The 20,695-nt window shown below is 40.2% G+C and overlaps 1 protein-coding gene across 3 annotated transcripts in view; it reads right to left on the bottom strand.

The window, feature by feature from the left end:
- The window catches only part of LOC143782813 (uncharacterized), a 634,917-nt gene that overhangs the window by 261,847 nt on the left and 352,375 nt on the right, over positions 1-20,695 (bottom strand). For all 3 annotated transcript variants that reach the window (XM_077270687.1, XM_077270690.1, XM_077270689.1), the window contains exons 19-20: positions 16,308-16,445; positions 5,132-5,194 (exon numbers count right to left, since the gene is read on the bottom strand). In XM_077270687.1, the coding sequence (XP_077126802.1) occupies positions 5,132-5,194; positions 16,308-16,445 (201 nt within the window). The remainder of the gene's footprint in view (positions 1-5,131; positions 5,195-16,307; positions 16,446-20,695) is intronic.

Here is a 20,695-nt window from a genome sequence, read left to right as displayed (position 1 = left end):
CCTTTCTGTGCATGTTCCTGCTGCTAGACAACTCCCAGCTAAGTTGGACTTTAGTCCTTGTTTGTTTTTGCATTTTGTTCCAGTTCACAGCTGTAGTTTCGTTTCTGTGTCTGGAAAGCTCTTGTGATCTGAAATTGCCACTCTGATGTTATGAGTTAATACTAGAGTCTTAAAGTAATTTCAGGATGGTGTTTTGATAGGGTTTTCAGCTGACCATGAAAGTGCCCTTTCTGTCTTCCTGCTATTTAGTAAGCGGACCTCAATTTTGCTAAACCTATTTTCATACTACGTTTGTCATTTCATCTAAAATCACCGCCTATATTTGTGGGGGCCTCTGTCTGCCTTTCGGGGAAATTTCTCTAGAGGTGAGCCAGGACTATATTTTCCTCTGCCAGGATTAGTTAGTCCTCCGGCCGGCGCTGGGCGTCTAGGGATAAACCGCAGGCTACGCTACCCGGCTACTGTTAGTTGTGTGGCAGGTTTAGTTCATGGTCAGTTTAGTTTCCATCCTTCCAAGAGCTAGTTCTTATGTTTGCTGGGCTATGTTCTCTTGCCATTGAGAACCATAACAGATCCCATTAAGAATGAAAGAAGCAGTGGTGCTAATAATTGACCTCCACTCCTTTCAGCCCAGGCTCTCCAGAATGGTCTTGGGACTGGTGGGGTCAATGGCGGTCACTAACCGAGCAATCAGGAAGTTATCTCCTATCCCGTAGATAGGGGGATAACTTTTAAAATTGGGAGCACGCCGTTAAACCTACCTTTCTATACATATGGTTTACTGGCATGGCATACACTAAAGCGTACGGTAATTAATAACGTCCTAGTAGAAAGAAGTTGTGACATATGCTACTGTAGAAACCCACTAGTAATGGGGGATTATAATACTGCACATATGCCTTTCCTGATCTACAGGGATAATCCTCCGCCTCATGGAAAGCACAAAATCTCACACAGACACTTGTCTGTGTCACTCCTTGCATGACTGATGACATCATACATATTCACAAGGTACATCAAAGAAATTGCAGTCAAGGAAAAACGATGATGCTGGCAATGGTCGAGATCCCCTGCAGGTACATTTGTATGGGGCATTCAGGCAGAGTCTGAGCAAAAAGAGAATGTATCACAGAGTAGGATAGTAAAAATTACAACTATGACTTTCACAATCACAGCGCTATAACACTAGGTTAGCAAATGAGCTTGGAGGAGTGGGAAGGTGATATCCTCTATCTTCTGGCTCCTGCCCTATCAGATGAAAGGGAAAAGCCCAGTAATCAATTAGTTTCCATGGACAGTGTGGAGAATATGCCGGTGGATGGAATGAAGAATTCATACTTAAGATGATTAGTCATTCTGAGAGTTTGACAAGCCGTTGATGGATCTTCAAAGGATTGAGGAATGGGATTATTGGATCATAATTTATTGATAAAACCCATGTTGTAGCAGGAGTTGTCCCTTCTAGGCAAGGCTTTTCAATGAAGATATCAATCTCCTTTGTAAATTTCAGAGCTGCAGTATTATCTCATTTAGTGAGTAGGTTGAAAAGCAAATTATAATCTTTGTATCTAAAGGGACTTGGTGATGAATATGCTAACTCCAAATCTGACTTTCCTTTTGACATACAATTACCACATGCAAACCAAATGGCTTGACCCTAAATTGCTTTTGTATACACATACATCCCATTATGAGGTTTCATTAGATTATAGCGAGGTGAAATGACTTAATACATTTATCAGATTGCAAATTTATCAAAGTTCAATATATTTTGAAATCATTTTTTCTGTTGGAAAATTTGCTTTTTCACCATATTGCTCAATAAATCGCTAAAAGCGCCTTTAAAATGTGAAAATAAAATTAATTTCTTAGTTTCCAAGGAAATTAGATCGATGTTCTTTGTGCTTTCATGAACTAAATTAATACACTGAGTATTCAATCTGTAATTTACAAGTTGAAAGTATTTTTACATTTTAGTCACTTTATGTAAATCGTACCACCCATATATGTTAAAGTGGTTTTCAAGGCATAAAAAATAGGCTAAATGATCATTAAATATTATTAAGTTAGATAAGCCATTAACTTTGGTGTCCAATCTGCTTGTTGCCTTTTTGATCCTGGATTCCTGCTAATGCGTTTCTGGTCCTGTCCTCAACACAGAACAGCATATCTTGTATCGGCAAGTGACCGGAGCAGTGTGTGAAGGGGGCTGGCTCCTCAGGACATTACCACAAGTAAGCCAAGCCCCTTCTCTGATGCATCAAAAGCATACGAGGCAGGCTTACTTGCTGAAATTAAGTTAGCCAGCCCTCTTCACACATTACTGTGACCATCGGCTGACATAGGAAATGCTGTCCATGCAATGGAGAAGTGGCCTGGCTTAGCCAGAGTAATGTGCTGACACAGAAAACACTGTCCTTTATGTGTGATACATATATAGAATCTAGGAGAGTACAAAATATAACAATATAAAAAACTATAACATGTGCCATACTACTTGTGTGCAATGTACTGATATATTGCAGGTGATTGCTGTAAATAATACCAAACACCGTTGCAGTCCCTCTGAGAAGACAGTCTATATGGTGGGAACTTTACTGCGTTGGATACTTCGACTATTGGTTGAAGTTAGGACACATGTACAATCATCTGGTCATATCAATGATGTCAATGGTATTAGACACTTTTGCAGTACCGCTCTATTCACTCATACAGATCTGACCTCATTCAACACGCATCGCCACAGTGCAAGAAGCATCATACTGCCTCGCAAAACTTCCATGATGGGAAGCAGCGGTCTGAAATCACAGCAATATCAGCTGCTATGACTCCTTTGGAAATTAGTAATGAAAGATACCATGAACCCCCAGAAGCAAGGATGTCAAAGCTGAATATTCAGTCAGACAGTTGCTCTAATGTTATACCTGGTCCAGTAGACAAATTAAAGAATACAGAATGCTGTAGATAAGCCCCTGATGTAACCTGAAAGATAAGAAAAAAAGCTTATATTATACTCACCTGGGGGGGCGGTCCGGTCCGATGGGCGTCGTGGTCCAGTCCGGGACCTCCCATCTTCTTACGATGACGTCCTCTTCTTGCGGCTCCGGCGCAGGCATACATTGTCTGCCCTGTTGAGTGCAGAGCAAAGTACTGCAGCGCGCAGGCACCGGGAAAGGTCAGAGAGGCCCAGCGCCTGTGCACTGCAGTACTTTGCTCTGCCCTCAACAGGGCAGACAAAGTACACCTGCGCCGGAGCCACAGCGTGAAGACAAGAAGAGGACGTCATCCTATGAAGATGGGAGGCCCCGGAGCGGACCACAACGACCATTGGACCAGACCGCCCCCCAGGTGAGTATAATCTAACCTCTTTTTCTCATCTTTCAGGTTACATCGGGGGCTTATCTACAGCATTACAGAATGCTGTAGATAAGCCCCTGATGCCGGTGGGCTTAGCTCATCTTCGATTTTGGGGGTGACAGGTTCCCTTTAAAGAATAATTTAGCAAATTTTTCTTAAATTTTGCTATTTACTTAAAGAGGTTGTCCACTACTTTTACACTGATGACCAAAGATCAGGATAGGTCATCAATGTCTGGCCGGGGTCCGACATCCAGCACTCCCGCAGATCAGATGTTATCGGTGTTGGCGTCGGCTGGAAGTACTTACTTGCGAAGCTGGCTGCTTTCTGATAATGGCCACCACACTGTACTGCACATCTGCTCATACTGATGTGAATAGGAGGCAGATGTGTAGTACCAAGCCACAGCCACTATCAGAAGACACAGCAGCTCGGCAACTGAGTACTTATTGCCAGGGTCCACCACCGCCGATAACAGCTGATCGGCGGAGATGCCAGGTGTCGGATCATGGAAGATCAGACATTGATGTCCTATCCTGAGGATAGGTCATCAATGTAAAAGTAGTGGACAATCTCTTTAAGCTGGGATGACATATTGGGGCCATATGATGACACAAGTACATCCATGATGAGGCTGAAAACAGTGTACAGTAGTTTGCAAATGACTGCAGAAAACCAATTTCTTCATTACCGAAGGATTAACTGCCGTTTTGCATGACTGCTTCTAAGGCTAGGTGCACATGAAAGTATTTTTTGTCGTCTCTGAAAATCAGATTAATTATGCAAATGATGCTCTGATCAAACTCTGATCAGAGTGTGAGAATACTGCAATCTGATTCTCTCGAATGAGGAGAATATGGAGAAAAAAAATGTCTCCATCATCTCCATTTTGTGACTCTGTGGAAATCGGACTGGACTCAGATGTCATCCACGTGCAGTCCGATGTTTTCAATGCACTCATTGACTTGCATGGCTGAGTGTGATCCAAATATCGGATCAAACTTTGGTATGCAGTGATTGTTTTTTCCTTGGGAAGTCTTTGCAAAAAAAAAATTGGACATGTGCATGGACCTGTAGACTAACATTGGTTCGAGTGCAACCCAATGTTTTGCTAGATCGCACTCAGACAGCAAATACACTCACGTAGCTAGTTAGCGACCTTATCATCAGTGCTCCTCAGCCTCAACATGTGGGCCCAGAATCACACTACTGGAAATAAAGCTCGGCCTCTCACCATGCTCATGCTGGGTAGATAAATAAATAGATTAAAGGTTTTCTGGGAAAATAATAAAAAAAAAATCTAATGAAAATGGCATCATAAATTCCTAAATATCTATAATTAGCAAATCATGCTAGTTGTTCTTAGGAAGGCAATCACCATAGAATTAAAATAGTTGATGTCTTTTAACAGTGACAGAAACCTGTCCCAGAGTGTTAATAGGACGGATGCAGTGTGAAAGTAAAGGTATGCAGGTATATATTCCTCACAGCATTTTTTTAATGATTTATTTCTCTATTCCCGAAGAACTCCTTTAAGTTTGAATATGTCACATGATTACTACAGATACATGTATAAAAAACTCTAACATATAACCAAGTATTTCATAAAGCGAGTTCAGACCAAATCGCTTCATTGTCTCATGGGTTAATTTTCGCATTGAGGAGAATCCCTACATCTGTATTATACTTTAGTTTGAAAGCATAAAAAATAGAAAAAGACCAGTTGGATTATAGCAAACCTTGACTAATAGCTAAGCATTTTCTTTGAACTTACCTCCCCCTGTGCAGTAATGTATTTCTTTTCTGAGGTTTTCAGTTCACTTTGCAAGTTTGCCACCTAATAGACAAAGAGATCAATTAGCACAGAAGGCAAGCGAATATAACAAATACACAAACACATTAAAACACACATTGTGACATGAACATAAAAGGTACCAGGATACACAAACTACAATGATCTGTAGGCCCACTGAGACGTGAGCGCTTCCACTTTTAAATATGAAGAATAGGTTTAGAAATAAGTCATATTTGCAAAATTGAGCAAGAATTAATCCGGCTGACCATGTAGAAAATAGCTCATCATTAATACTGCTGTGGTGAACAAAGTAAGTTGTATATATTTTCCCCACCTACAGGATATTTCTAATTTTTTTTCTATTTTGTTCTGTTCCCAAAATCTATAGAGGATAAAGTGAAACTATCTATTACTTTGTATACGACATACTGTACAAGGGTAAATGAAAATGTTTAAATATTAAAAAAAAAAAAAAATTATATATATATATATATATATATATATATATATATATATATATATATATATATATATATATATATATATATATATAGACAATATCTAGATACATAAAGATATAGATACATATACAGTGTATATAAAAAGTCTACACACTCCTGTTAAAATGCCAGTTTTCGGTCAAGCAAAAAATTGTACAAAGAAGAATCATTTCAGAACTTTTTCCACTCTTAATGTCACCCAAAATTGGTACAATTCAATTGAAAAAAATATATATTTTCGAAAAGAAGAATACAAATAAAGAATTAAAAAATGTGATTGCATAAATATTCACATCAGTAAGCTAAGACTTTGTTCAAGTACCTTTTAAATTTATGACAAAAAAAAAAGTCCTCCTCCAAGATGGCGCAGCTCTCGGATCACCTCTATATACACTGATAGCTGCTGCTGCGCAGGCGCGTCTGAGTAATATCAAGCAGCTATTATCAGGACAGTAAACATGTGATTAAGCTGCAGCGCAGGTGAAAAGGCTGGCGCCTGCCTGCAGAAAGTTTTTTTTTCTTCAGTATGTACAGGAATTCATTATGCAAACTAGGGGGCAGGACAGTGAGCGATCAGTGACCTGTCAGCAGTCTGCATTATGAATACCTAAGCAGAGCATACATGAAGACTCCCCACAGGCCCCCCCGAAGCACGAGCATATCATTAACTCAAAACTGAAAATAAAGATTACACAACAACCACAAGACGGATTTCATCAACCAAGGTCTCATTTTAGTCAGTATAACAGCGCCAACCTAACACTGTGTGTAGGTTACTGAGCACAATCCTGCTGACAGGTTCCCTTTAAGGAGAGGAGTTCTGTGAGGGGAATATTACGGAGAGGAGCTATGTAAACTATTATCCAAAATGCCTTAATATGCTGAATTATACTTTTATTTTTAAGGACACTGTGTCGGGATGTGCAGGTGAAGACAGAGATGAGGGACGTTTGCAGAGACAAGCTCTGGGCATGAAATCTCATCACGGCAGCTGTAGTACGTGGAGACAAAATGGATGGGAGCGATTTGAGAAGATGTCACCTGTTAGGTACCTGCATGTAAATATTTGTGAACCTTCCTGCATCTCATCAGTACTGTGATTCCTGTATGGTCCACAGTTGTGTGATGGCTGGTAACAACAACTCCTAGTATCTCCTTACCATTGTTAAGGACATACTGGAAGTTGCAGGTTTACACGATACAGGTGTATATGGGGCTGACCTGAAACTGCAATTAATCACTGTACTTAGCTTGACAATGTATTCGTGTAGAGACAGTGGGTCTGATCATGTAGCAATCCATACCATGCTTCATGTTAAAACTGAAAAATTTAGTTTTGAGATTATGAGGAGGCTTTAATTGAGTTTCTGCTCCAAAAATGTGGGTATGTTCACATTGATTTTTTTGGAGCAGAAATTCTCAAAATCCTTCTCAAATACTCAAAACTTAGTTCTGCAGATGTATTCATGTAATTACCCCTTTACATTTTTTTCTAGGCCTTTGGTTCAGAATGACAATTTGGCCCTTGGACCAAAAAATGTTGTGCACCGTGCTCTGGAGTGATGAGACCAAGATAAATATTTTTGGAACTGAGGACTTCAAAACTGTATGGCATTGCAAAGGTGAGAAATACAAAGAAAAATGCTTGGTGATCACAGTAAAACATGGTGGTAGAGTGTTCTTATATTGGGAAGCTACATTTCATTTATAATATCATGAAATCACAGATGTTCTGTTCTGTATTGAAAGAGAAGATGATACCATCACTCCGTGCACTTGATATGTACTTTTTCAACGTGACAATGCTCCAAAACGCACATATAAGGCCTCTGTTGCATGTCTGAAGAAGAAAACGGATTCAGCAGCCTTGCTTTGTCACTGGAGCACAAACATGCGAAACAAAAAAGGGCCTTCCACAATCTATTCCCACATAGTTGGAAGTAAGCTATTATCCAAAATGTCTTCGTATGCTGAAGCGTTAAGATTGTCCTTCAATAAAACTAAGGGGCCTAGGCCAAGCCCTGGAAAGCAACCCCATAGTATTACTACTCTTCCAAACTTTGACATACCTTCGGCACAATGCAGTCAGGCAGGTTGGCACCTCAGCACTTTGTGACCCCACTTTGTAACTTTAGGCGGTCTCCCACATCGTGACTAACTTGCTGTGCCTTCCAGTTTTCAGTAATACCATTCACAACTGATGGTAGAATGTTTAGGAGGCAAAAAGATCACAAAGCGAATTGTTGCAACAGTGCCATCCTCAAATGGGGTGAACTCTTTAGAAGACAATTCACAAATGTTTCCATAGGCAGACAACATGGCTTGGGACAAGATTTTATATACTTGAGGGAATGGGACTGATTAGGTGGTCCATACCATGCAGAAAGCAACAAACAGAATACATCTTAAATCGCCTATACTACACAAATATGAAGGTATAGACCGTAATTGTAATTATGTTTTATTGTTTCAAACCCTTATGGGCATGGTCACTAGTTTGCCAATTCCTGTAATAATGATGTGCCTTATATTAATTGGGTACCGTATATACAAGTGACAGTATAAAAGTACAGTAAGCACAGCTGCCACTTTTCATCACTCAGTCTGCGCACACCCTAGAAAGCTCGGGTGATACTGCATGCATAGTGGCATAAAGCCACCTGCCCAGTAGGTACCGATGGCACAAGACAGGATATCTTGGCATGCAGCATAATTAACGCTGTTATTAAAAATTACAGAATTGCATAGATGCGAGCAAATATTTATCTTTACACAAGAAAATTAATTCAGTCACATTGTGCTACACATTTGGAGAAGTGCCAATTTATATTTTACAGTAATTGCCTTAAAAATCGGAGTTGAGGCCATAATATAAATCTAAGGAACACAAAGAGATCCATTGTTAATATCCAGTAAACCCACCGAGCAGGACCTGCCACTCAAGACCCTTTTTCTTCCAGTTTGAGCGAAATTTTATAATTACTGATTTACCAAAATCTGGCCAAATTACACACGTGGCAGAGTCTTTCTGCTCTGTCTATAAACCGCTCAGCTTTGTGTCTTGCTGTTTATAAGTCTTACAAAATGCTGTGTGTCATTATGGCCTCATTACTGTTGGCTGGAAGTACATTATAGCTTATATAAATATTATGTGTAGGCTGCAATTTGGGTAATCAGTTGCTCGTGATTGACAGAAATCCACCCTGTCATTTCCACTGCTCTGTATGAGCCTCGGGGGAGCGGGCGTATAAGCTCTAATAAGTATATGCTATCTGCAAATGCTATGGCAAACCCAAGATCTTTACAAAGGTACAGAGAGGAGAAAAGGGGAAGTAGACTTCATCTACCTAATAATCAGCACTTTCATCTCTTCGCACCTGGTAGGAGAGACCGAATGTGTGCTGTATGCTTAGAACACAAAATATTTACTAACTGGAGTTTTTCCTCATACTTTTACAGAGTATTTATACAGGAAAACTATTTTACCGCAATATTATATCATGGTGTTTCCAGCCTATATTTATTTTCCTACTTGGGTAACAGCTGATTTGGGTGGTAATCGTTAAAATGGATGTCCACTACTTTAACATTAATGACCTACCCATAGGATAGGTCATCAATGTCTGACTGGTGATGGTGCGACACCTGGCACCCTCAGGATATATATATATGTATATATATATATATATATATATATATATATATATATATATATATATATATATATATATATATATATATATATATATATATATATATATATATATATATATATATATATTAAAACTTCTTCCGGGCACTACGCCGAAACGCGCGTTGGGGCAGGAGGCAGCGCAGCTCTCCAAGTACCACCAGCCCACATTACTTTTGCTTTGTACTCTTTGTTACTCCACATCTACTTTTTAGTGCCACCTTGGTAGCCATTCCTTTATACAATTGTACTAAGTATGCATACATTGCTTTATATACCTTGTGACATGGTGCCTTTGGTGTTACTATTTTTGTATTGAAATGCACAATGCACTTGCACTTTCTGGAGTTAACTATACGTTTACAGTTTCCTTTGCTATTGTGGGACATTACCTGGTGGGCATGAGGCAGCCGCTGGTTGGGGAATGATTGTCGTTCACGCTATCCCTTTGTATATATTTTTTATGATTTTATTTATTGATTCAATAAAATATTTAGCTTTACACTGGTTCTTGTAGTGCTGTTCTCTTGTAGGATTTCTGCTACTTATATACGTCCTTGCATCCAATATTTTCTTTGACGTACTTGTGTGGTCCGGTATATAAGCTTTAATGGTTTATTATGCGTGGACTCCAGGAAAATGGCTGCCAGGGGTGGCACATGCGCAGATGGAGATCTCATCACCAAGATCTCAGGAGATGATCTCAAGGTGCTCAAAACCACATTCAAGAAGTTTATTAACCCTTCAGGTGCTTCACAGGAATTTTTGGAATATGAAAAAAATGAACATTTAACTTTTTTACGAAAAAAATTAACTTAGACCAATTTTTTATTTTCCCAAGGGTAACATGAAAAAATAAACCCCGAAATTTGTTGTGCAATTTCTCCTGGGCATGCCAATTCCACTGTTTGGGCACACGGCAGAGCTCGGAAGGTAAGGAGCACCATTTGAATAAATGCAAAAGTTTGCTGGAAAAATTAGTGGACATCATGTCACGTTTGGAGAGCCCCTGATGAGCCTAAACAGTGGAAACTCCTCACAAGTGAACCCATTTTGGGAACCACAGCACTCAAAGACTTTATCTAGGGGTATAGTGGGCATTTTGAACACATAGGCACAATACAGAATTTGATAACATTAGGTCGCTATATTGAATATGTCATCATTAGTGTTGAGCCCAAGTGCTCGCTACTCCAGTTTGCATCGGGTGCTCAGGTATGCACCAAATATCGCGGGTGCTCGAGTGACATACTCGAGTCCCTGCCCTGCATGTTTCATGTCTGTTAGACACCAAAAAAACCATGCGGGTATCCGCAATACTCCGTGCAGACCCCAGCACCCGATGCAAACTCCAGTAGCGATTACTTGTGTTCAACACTAGCTGTCATATCGTAATACTTTCACTTTTGATAAAAACCCAATTCTAACCCCAACCCTAACACACCCCTAGCCCCAACCCTAACACACCCTTAACCCCAACCCTAACACTCCCCTAACCCCAACCCTAGGCACAAATCCAAAGAATGGAAAAAAATTTTCAAATTGTATTTTACCATTTTTATTTTACTAAGGTGGTAACATAGGGGAATTTGATTTACAATTTTTTTTATTTGGATCACTGTGATTGGACCTATCACAGTGATCAAAAGGAACAAATAGGAAAAATGTCCTATTGTTACCGGGTACCGGCTGGCAGATCTCGGCTGGCGCACTTAAAACGTCAATCAAGGAATACGTACCCTTAGTGGACGCCTTTTTATTGCGTATCGGAGATCGCTAAGAGGTTAAATCTGCTTGAACTGTATTTTTCCTCTGTGGCCACAGGACTCAATAACTACAATAACTCAGATGACTGCTCTCTTCTGATCTTGTTTCTCAAGATCCCTATTGTCCTAATAGGTGGGGGACCATTAGTGTATAGGGGGGGGGGGGGGTCAAGTGATCCGTCACCATGCTTTTGTCACCATTATATATAACACGGCCAAGTGCTATCCGATGACGTTTTGTTGGATAACACTCGGCTCATTGTTATACTATGAAGCAGTGCTGACTAGCGCTTTTTTTCTCATGCAGATTCGGCATGAGAAAACAATCTCAGCATGCTGCAAATGCATCCGATTATCAGAGCATGCACACCCATACAAGCAGTGGCATAACTTGAAACTCATGGGCCCCGATGCGAAAGCTCCAACGGGGTTCTCAAATATTTTAAGTCTTTTATAGCAATAGTCTTTTTCTATAGGCCAAAGGGACTTTTGGGCCCCCTAGGCTCCAGGGCCCGAGTGCGATTGCAACCACTGCACCTTTGTAGTTACACCCTGCACACAAGTCTATGGGTGCATGTAAAACATCGGCCTGCACTCGGATTTGATTTGAGTGCAGTCCGATGTACACTCACAGAGACAAGGGAGAAGATGGACAAATTAAGTTCTCCGTCTTCTCTGCAACTGTGCTGCAATTCTCTCATGTGAGAAAATCAGATAACACTAGGATAACACCAGGCTCAAACTCTGACCGAATTTTATCCAAGTGACATTAGCATAATCAGCGTAATTCTCTCGCATGAGAGATGATACGGTCATCTGACCGCAGCCTTAGCCAATAGATGCAGAATACAGTATTGTAGTACTGTTAGTACTCACAGGAGATGCTGGGGGGCATACAGTATATACATCACAGGAGATGCTGGGAGAATATATACATCACAGGAGGAGCTGGGGGCTTTAGTGCTAAGATGTTAATGGCCATCGGGAATCCGTAAGGGTAGCCTGTCTTTAAGGAACCATTAATATATTAGACAGTAACAGTTCAGCTTATATTAGTCTTGTATTTTCTGTAATTTTCCCAACATCTGGACCACATAGCTCTTTTATCAATCTATGGTGGGAAAGCGTATGTTTATAGCATCATCCAATTACTGCATAGATTCGTTATTCATGTTTAGTGAGAAATGTCGTGTTTATAGTATGGTAAAACATTTGGTACCAGGAGAGCCTTTGGCATATTTTATCCGGTGATGTATTTGTCCAATGTTGATTGACTTTTGAAGAGTTGGCCACTCTGCCAGAGGGATACTATACCAGACAAATAGAACTTGTTAGGGCTTGTGTAATACTTGGTTACGCAAGCATTTGTTTTAAAACAAGATATAAGTTAGGGAAGACTTCAGTTAAGAGAGAAGCCCTGTTAACCTGTGGACTAAAACGGGGACGCCCGTGACGATAAAGGGTGGATCCCAGGAATTTATCTGTCTTCGCTGTTCTGCTTCTCACAGCTGATGTTCCTGGACAGATGATGTGCTACTCCTGGTGAAGTTTTTCCTGTGTAGTGTGTAATGTAAATATTTTACCTTTGTGATTTATATTATGCAAAAGTGTACGCAATATCACACTACTTCCTATTTTATATAATTATTTAATTATTATGATAAAATTAATCACCTTCTTTAAAGCCATATCTGACCCCTTTAAATACTTAGCAAAACAGGGGCATATATATACATCCCAGGAGGAGCTGGGGGCATATATACATGACAGGAGACGTTGGGAGTATACATACATCACAAGAGATGCTGGGGACATATATACATCACAGGAAATGCTGGGGGTATATACACATGACAGGAGACGCTGGGGGATGTACATCACAGGACATGCTGGGAGCATATATGTATAACAGGAGGGGTTGGGGCATATACACATTACAGGAGGGGCTGGCATATATGCATCACAGGAGGGGTTGGGGGCCTATAAGCATCACTGGAGGGGATGGGGTTTATAGCCATCACAGGATAAGCTGGAGGCATATAGATATCAAAGGATGGGCTAGGGGCATATAGACATAACAGGATGGACTGGGGGCATATAGACATCACAGGATGGGCTGGGGGCATACAGACATAACAGGATGGGCTGGAAGCATATAGATATCACAGGAGGTGCTGGGGACATATAGCCATCAGAGGACAAGCTGGGGGCATATAGACATCACAAGGTAGGCTAGGGCATTTACACATAACAGGAGGGGCTGGGGGCATATAGACATGACAGGTTGGGCTGGGGGCTTTTAGACAGCACAGGAGAGGCTGGGGGCAAATAGCCATCAGAGGACAAGCTGGGGGCATATAGACATCACAAGGCAGGCTAGGGGCATATATACATAACAGGAGGGGCTGAGGGCATATAGACATCACAGGTTGGACTGGGGGCTTTTAGAAATTACAGGAGGGACTGGGGGCATATAGAAAGGACAGGTTGGGGGCATATACATCAATGCAGGCATTGGGGGTATATACACATCACTGGAGATGCTGAAGCATATACAGTGGGGGGAAATAAGTATTTGATCCCTTGCTGATTTTGTACGTTTGCCCACTGACAAAGACATGAACAGTCTATAATTTTAAGGGTAGGTTAATTTTAACACTGAGAGATAGAATATCAAAAATAAAGTCCATAAAATAAGATTGTATAAATTATATACATTTATTTGCATTTTAAAGTGAGAAATAAGTATTTCATCCCTCTGGCAAACAAGACTTAATACTTGGTGGCAAAACCGTTGTTGGCAAGTATAGCAGTCAGACGCTTTTGTAGTTGATGATGAGGTCAGGAGGAATTTTGGTCCACTTCTCTTTGCAGATCATTTCTAAATCATTAAGATTTTGAGGCTGTCTCTTGGTAACTTGGAGCTTCAACTCGCTCCATAAGATTTCTATGGGATTAAGGTGTGGAGACTGGCTAGGCCACTCCATGACCTTAATGTGCTTCTTTTTGAGACACTCCTTTGTTGCCTTGGCTGTATGTTTTGGGTCATTGTCTTGCAGGAACACCCAGCCATGACCCATTTTTAATGTCCTGGCGGAGGAAAGGAGGATGTCACTCAGGATTTTACGGTACATGGCTCCATCCATTCTCCCATTGACACAGTGAATTAAGTCCTGTGACCTTAGCAGATAAACACCTCAAAACATAATGTTTCCACCTCCATGCTTGACAGTGGGGACGGTGTTCTTTGGGCCATAGGCAGCATTTCTCTTCCTCCAAACATGGCAAGTTGCGTTAATGCCAAGACCTCAAATTTTGTCTCATCTGACCACAGCACCTTCTCCCAATCACTTACAGAATCATCCAGGTGTTCATTGAAAAGCTTCAGATGGGCCTGCACATGTGCCTTCTTGGGCAGGGCGACCTTGCAGGCACTGCAGGATTTTACATTTTTATGGCATAATATATATACACAATGGTTTTCTGGGTGACTGGGGTCCCAGATGCCTTGAGATCATTAACAAGTTCCCTGCATGTAGTTTTAGGCTGATCTCTCACCTTCCTCATGATCAAGGATACCCCACGAAGTGAGATTCCGCATGGTGCCCCAGATCGATGTCGATTGACAGTCATTTTGTGTTTCTTCCATTTTCTTACTATTGTACCAACAGTTGTCTCCTTCTCACCCAGCGTCTTACTTATCGTTTTGTAGCTCATTCTAGCTTTGTGCAGGTCTATGATCCTGTCCCTGACATCCTTACAAAGCTCTTTGGTCTTGCCCATGTTGTAGAGGTTAGAGTCTGACTGATTAATTAAAGTGACAATGAAATTTGCTTTATAAATTTGGCCTGGTCAGGACAGTGAAAAAAGGCTTTGTCGTTGAGGGGTTAATATGGCATGGGATATAATTCTAGCACATCATTGGTGGTTTTACACACACATAGCATTTCTTTTCATTCATTGATTTTTTTAAATTATTTTTTGAGCCCAGATTAAAAGTTAAATGGGGTTATAAAAGGGGTTGTCTACTATTGGACATTTAATCATTTCAGGGCCCTATATAAAATAAAAACAATGCATGTTCACCTCCTGTAGTGAAGCAGTTATAGTATTGTCAGCATTGCTGCTCCCGAAGAGTGAAATTACATTTTAGAGTAACGTCACAGCCAGTCAGCGGTCTCATAGCGGATGTCCATTTTGAATACATACTAAAGGCTGCACACTTGTTCCTGGTTTTAGCTTAAAATTCCTTAAGATTGCATTCACACATTCAGTATTTGGTCAGATTTTTACATCAGTGTTTTTAAGTCAAAACCAGGAGGGGGTGAGTAATGCAGAAGTGGTTACGTGTTTCTATTATAACTTTCCTCAGATTGTTCCTCTCATGATTTTGGCATTAAAATACTGATGTCAAACACTGAACATGTGCATGTGGCATAAAAGGGTTGTCCACTACTTGGACAAGCTTTTCTCAATCACCATAACGCCCCCATGTAAAATGATAGCAGTTATATTCATCTCTGGTGCAAGTGCCATTCCATCGAGTTCAGTGCCTGCTCTCTTGGGGCTTGATTGACATTGTTATGTCCCACAAACCCACATGCCTCTCTCTTCCTTCAGACGAAACTGATATAGGAAGTCAGAGAGCAGCAGCAGGTTCTCAGTTTTCAGTTCTTCCAAGTGTCAGTTTCATCCGCAAGACCCCGCCATTGGCGCCCGCAACAGAGGCGGGTTTAGCTACTATTATTTTACATTGGGGAACTATGGTGATTGAGAAGGGGTTGTCTGATTAGTCGACAACCTCTAAAGAAATAATCTGGCTCAGCTCACTTTTGTATCGGAAACTGAGCAGGCCTGAAGAATTTACCTCTATAGATATCTGCCGCATTGTGTTTATGAGCAGCAGGTATTTTGCGCCTGTCCTACTCTAATAAAGGGAACATGATATCTGCAAGCGAGTTGACATATCTGCAGACATAATAAAACCAGCCCCATTAACTTTCTGATACACAAGCGAGACGTATTCTAAGAAATAGGACAAGTGTGAAATACCTGGCACATGCACACCCAAGCCGGCAGATCTCTACAGATGAATTTATAAAAGCTAACTCTTATTGTGGAATTATACGGAATGCGGTGTGTTGTTTACCACATTAGAAATGTACAAAATACAATACCATCCTTCTGTTATTACTTACTTCCAGAAAACTAAACTTCAACTTATCTTTAAGGTTCAAACTTTCCATTTCAAGCTCGGTGAACTTCTCCTGATTGAGATCAGCATAGCACGAACATTTATTCTCGAATGCCAAATTAGTTTCTGCTTTTTTTGAAACCTGGTAAAAGAGGAAATACAGAACATTTTCATAGTGATTTGGACATGGTAAATATGGTTACCAAATAGGTCTAAATATTATAAATAAGACGTCTAAGGTAACTTATTTTGTAAGCATTCTGATTACAGAGGAGGAGATGACAATGTCCCATTGGCAATAATCACCTTATAAATCACTCCACATCATTCTCAACCCACTGGTCAAGCACCAACACTGACATGGTCCATTCAAAGTCCGTGCACCCTAGATTTTTAACATTTAAACTGAACTTGTCATCTGATACTTGCCCGCAAATTGGACAGAATGTAACAGGTATGATCTCAGCCAGATATGTTTGACTCAGAAATGCTGAAGTGTTTCTGAGAAAAACGTATGTATCAGCTGATAGATTCACTTTAAGGATTTTCCCATGAATGACATTCATCATCTATCCATAGTATAGGTAATTACTGTCTGATCTCTTGGGGGTCCCACTACTGATCACTACTAGGTCCTCTTAGTTCAGGTCAGGATAGAAAACAAATTATATGATTGCTCATGTACATGAATACAACATTCATTGTGTATGCTCATGCAGACAAGCGCATAAATTAGATGTGTACTGCTCAATTCTTAATTAGATATCTCACGGACAGCACACTGACCCATGTTACTCAATAGATTGGTTCAGATGGACAATTTTTTTCTCAGTCCGACTGTCCATGAGAAACTGATGGCAGAATGCACTACTTTTTTCCGTGTCTCGAATGAGATTCACCCATTCAAGTCTATGGATGCATAAAAAAAAAAAAAAAACATCCCGCGTGGAACAAAAAGTGTGGCATTTGATTTTTGTGGATGTATTTCTAGTATAAACACAGGAAACTATTTGCTTTTGCATATTTTTTAACGTAGTTGTATGAACACGGATCGCACATGGATGTCACACAAACATCACAAGGATGTCACACAGACTTAAAAAAAATGAATATACAGATGAAAATCAGATGAAAATTAGAAAAAAAATTGCCCAAGTTTTCTGGATAACACGTAGAGGATTTCTCATATGCTCATCTGTAGCCTATGTTGGACTTACAGACTATGAGGCTAAGCTATCAACATCAGTTAATAAAGAAAAAAACGTTCTAGGACAAATGGGAACACAAACAGGGATGGCGTTAGAGGCAGGTAAACTAGGCATGAGCTGGGGGGGTCAGGCGCCAACTACACTCCCCACACATTTACCGGTATCAGCATCAAAGATGCCAATACAGTTTAAAGCAATGATGGAGAACAGAAGGCTCCCTTTTTCATCATTTCTGCTGAACGGGTGCGATGACGTCATTTCATGCACACCACACTATGCCGGGCAGTGGAGCTGCTGAGTAGACGTGCTGCGGAGACTGGAGCAGCAGGGGAACAAGGAGATGCGAGTAAGTTTTTCTTTTTTTTTTTTTTAAATCAGTGAGTATGTGGTAACCAGAATACTGGAGGACTATGGGGTGTGCATTATATTATATGAATTCTATGGGGCTGCATTATACTATATATACTATATGGGGGCTGCATTATACTCTATCGATGACTATGGGGTGCATTATTCTATATGCACTATATTAGAGCTGCATTATACTATATGAGGGCTGCATTATACTCTATCAATGACTATGGAGAGTGCATTATACTATGTGTGCTATATGGGGGTTGCATTATACTATATCAGCCACAATGGGGTGCATTATACAATATGGGGGACTATGCATAGTTTACTATACTATGTGGAGGATTATGGAGCACATTATATTATGTAGGGGACTATGGGGCACATTATACTATATGGAGGACAATGGTGTGTGCATTATACTATATGGAAGACTATGGGGTGCATTATACTACGTCGAGGAATATGGGGTGCATTACACTAAATGAGTAAAATGCTGTCTAATCATGGAGCAAAATTATCAGTCACGCTCGTTTAACAGCCTGAACTCATAAGATAAGGAAGGTGAGTGAGCCAAAAAGGGGAAAAAAGATGTGAAAACTATTATGTAAAAATTATGTAAAATGTGCTCAGAAAGGAAATGTATAGGTCTGAATGACCAACCTAAGTAAATATATATATATGTCCAGACCTCATACAGAAAAGTCCAGACCTCATACAGTAAATAAATAGATGATAATGAATTATTATGGTGCCAACACTAATGGAAATAGTCCCATAAATAGCAATATCACACATATAATACAAACGTGTATATAAATAGCAGGACAAATAATCAAAAGAATATACACATACAGGCTCACCCACCAACAACCCCATGCACTATTCACTGTGGCAACATCCAGGGTCAAGCGTATAAATCGGACGTGCGCTGTAAAACATTTTAATCTGACAGCACACTGAAAACACACTGACCCATGTTATTCAATAGTGCTGGTCACATGGGCAATTTTTCATTTCGATCCGTCTGCCTGTGAGAAAAAAAATCGCAGTGTGCAACTTTTTATGGAGTTTTGGATGCATGAATGAAAAAAAAAGATCCCATATGGGACCTCCAGGTGGCATCTAATTTTTGTGGATATATTTCTATTATAAGGCCAGGAAACTTTTTGTTTTTGGACATTTTTTAATGTAGTTGTATGAAAAAGCATGTTCCTCAGACATCACACGGATGCCACGTGGACTTAGAAAAGGAACACGGATGAAAATCAGATGAAAATTAGAAAAAATTGTCCCGAGTTTTCTGGATGAAACTTGGATGATTTCTCATATGCTCGTCAGCAGCCGCTGTTAGTCTGACAGACTATGGGGCTAGGCTATCAGTTGACAAATTCAGCTTTGCAACATATGCAATGCTAATACCGTTTTATTTCTTTCTATTAAATCTGAGAAATGTATTTCATATTTTAATAAGACATCTCTACAGAAATGTCAATGCTGCCTTATGCGGCTCAATGGAAGGAAAACTAAACGTAGCAACAATTAACCTTCAACACTTCCCCATCACTGCTCTATATATTTGCATCACCAATTATCTAGGATAAGAATGTGCCCTAGATCAGCCAAGGTTACAGCATATAGTGATGGTAGATCAGCTTAGCATTTTTCGATTCTTTACAATAACAAGCTTAACAAAGTAAAAGACAAAAAGCATTAAGAGCAATCACGGCTGCGGCGTTTGAGGGAACAGATCGCATTTCTGTAAAAAGCTCTTAGAGCTTCAGAGTAATGTATGGATGCTCGATGCCTAATTCATCCCATATATGGCTGTGATATCGACATGACAGCGCAGGCAGCAGAACACTACATATGTTTTACATTTAAAGCATATATATGAGTGATTGGAACAAACACCAATTTCTATTTTTTCCCTTAGCACAAAGCGTAAAGAATTCAACAGTTTCTAATGAAAACATTGCCTCTGTGGTAACAAAAAAAAAAATCTTTATGGAAATAAAATATATACCGTATTTTTAAATGTTCTCAGAGAACAATTTTCTGCCAAGACGGTGAATAGAAGGAAACACGCAGCCATAAAATTTGTGAACGGTTGAAAGGGAAGCAGTGAATTTTTCATTTCTTCCCCCCTTCATTAAAATGTACCAAGTACTCATTAAACTTTATGGATTAGTCATACTTAGCACCACGTACACTTGTGCCTTAAAGGGTTTTCCAGAGGATAAAAATTATTTTTAAAAGGGCTCAGACTGGTTTTTTAAAAAAATGAATACTTTCCCTCTCGCAATGCCCTGCAGATCTTTTGCTGCTTGCTTGCCACCCCCGGTCTCTACTTCTTGGTACCCTCTCGAGACATCAGAACTGCCCACTCAACCAGTAACATTTTGACAATCACAATAGGGCACCTGTGCTGCAAAAATTCAAAACTAGCGGGACGGGTCCATCTTGTAAGTCCTTACAGTCACTCAGAGTCCACCGCCAATAAACTCAAATAACTAAAATGAGACTTCCAGGTTTACAAGAGCCTAAAGGAAAGAGTCTCCTGCAAGTTACTGGGAAGTTGGGGATGTATTACTAGAGAATGCAATGAATGGTTTGGCTTACAGGAACAGTCAGAGAACATACCAGAAATAGTTAATGAGTCTGACGCACTAATGAGCATTCTCTCACGTCTCCCCACTGTTCAGAACGGTATTTAACAGCTGGTTGCTGTATATCAGCATACACAGGGGGACGTCACTCACTTACTCTCAGATCACTCACATTAGCCAAACAGCACAGCTTTTTTGCCATTTTCTTTAATGGGATCTAA

This window comes from Ranitomeya variabilis, chromosome 6 (assembly GCF_051348905.1).
Source record: "Ranitomeya variabilis isolate aRanVar5 chromosome 6, aRanVar5.hap1, whole genome shotgun sequence".
In the NCBI taxonomy this organism is placed as follows: domain Eukaryota; kingdom Metazoa; phylum Chordata; class Amphibia; order Anura; family Dendrobatidae; genus Ranitomeya; species Ranitomeya variabilis.
Note: the sequence above shows the minus strand (reverse complement) of the source record. Positions and strands in the feature narration are given on the sequence as shown.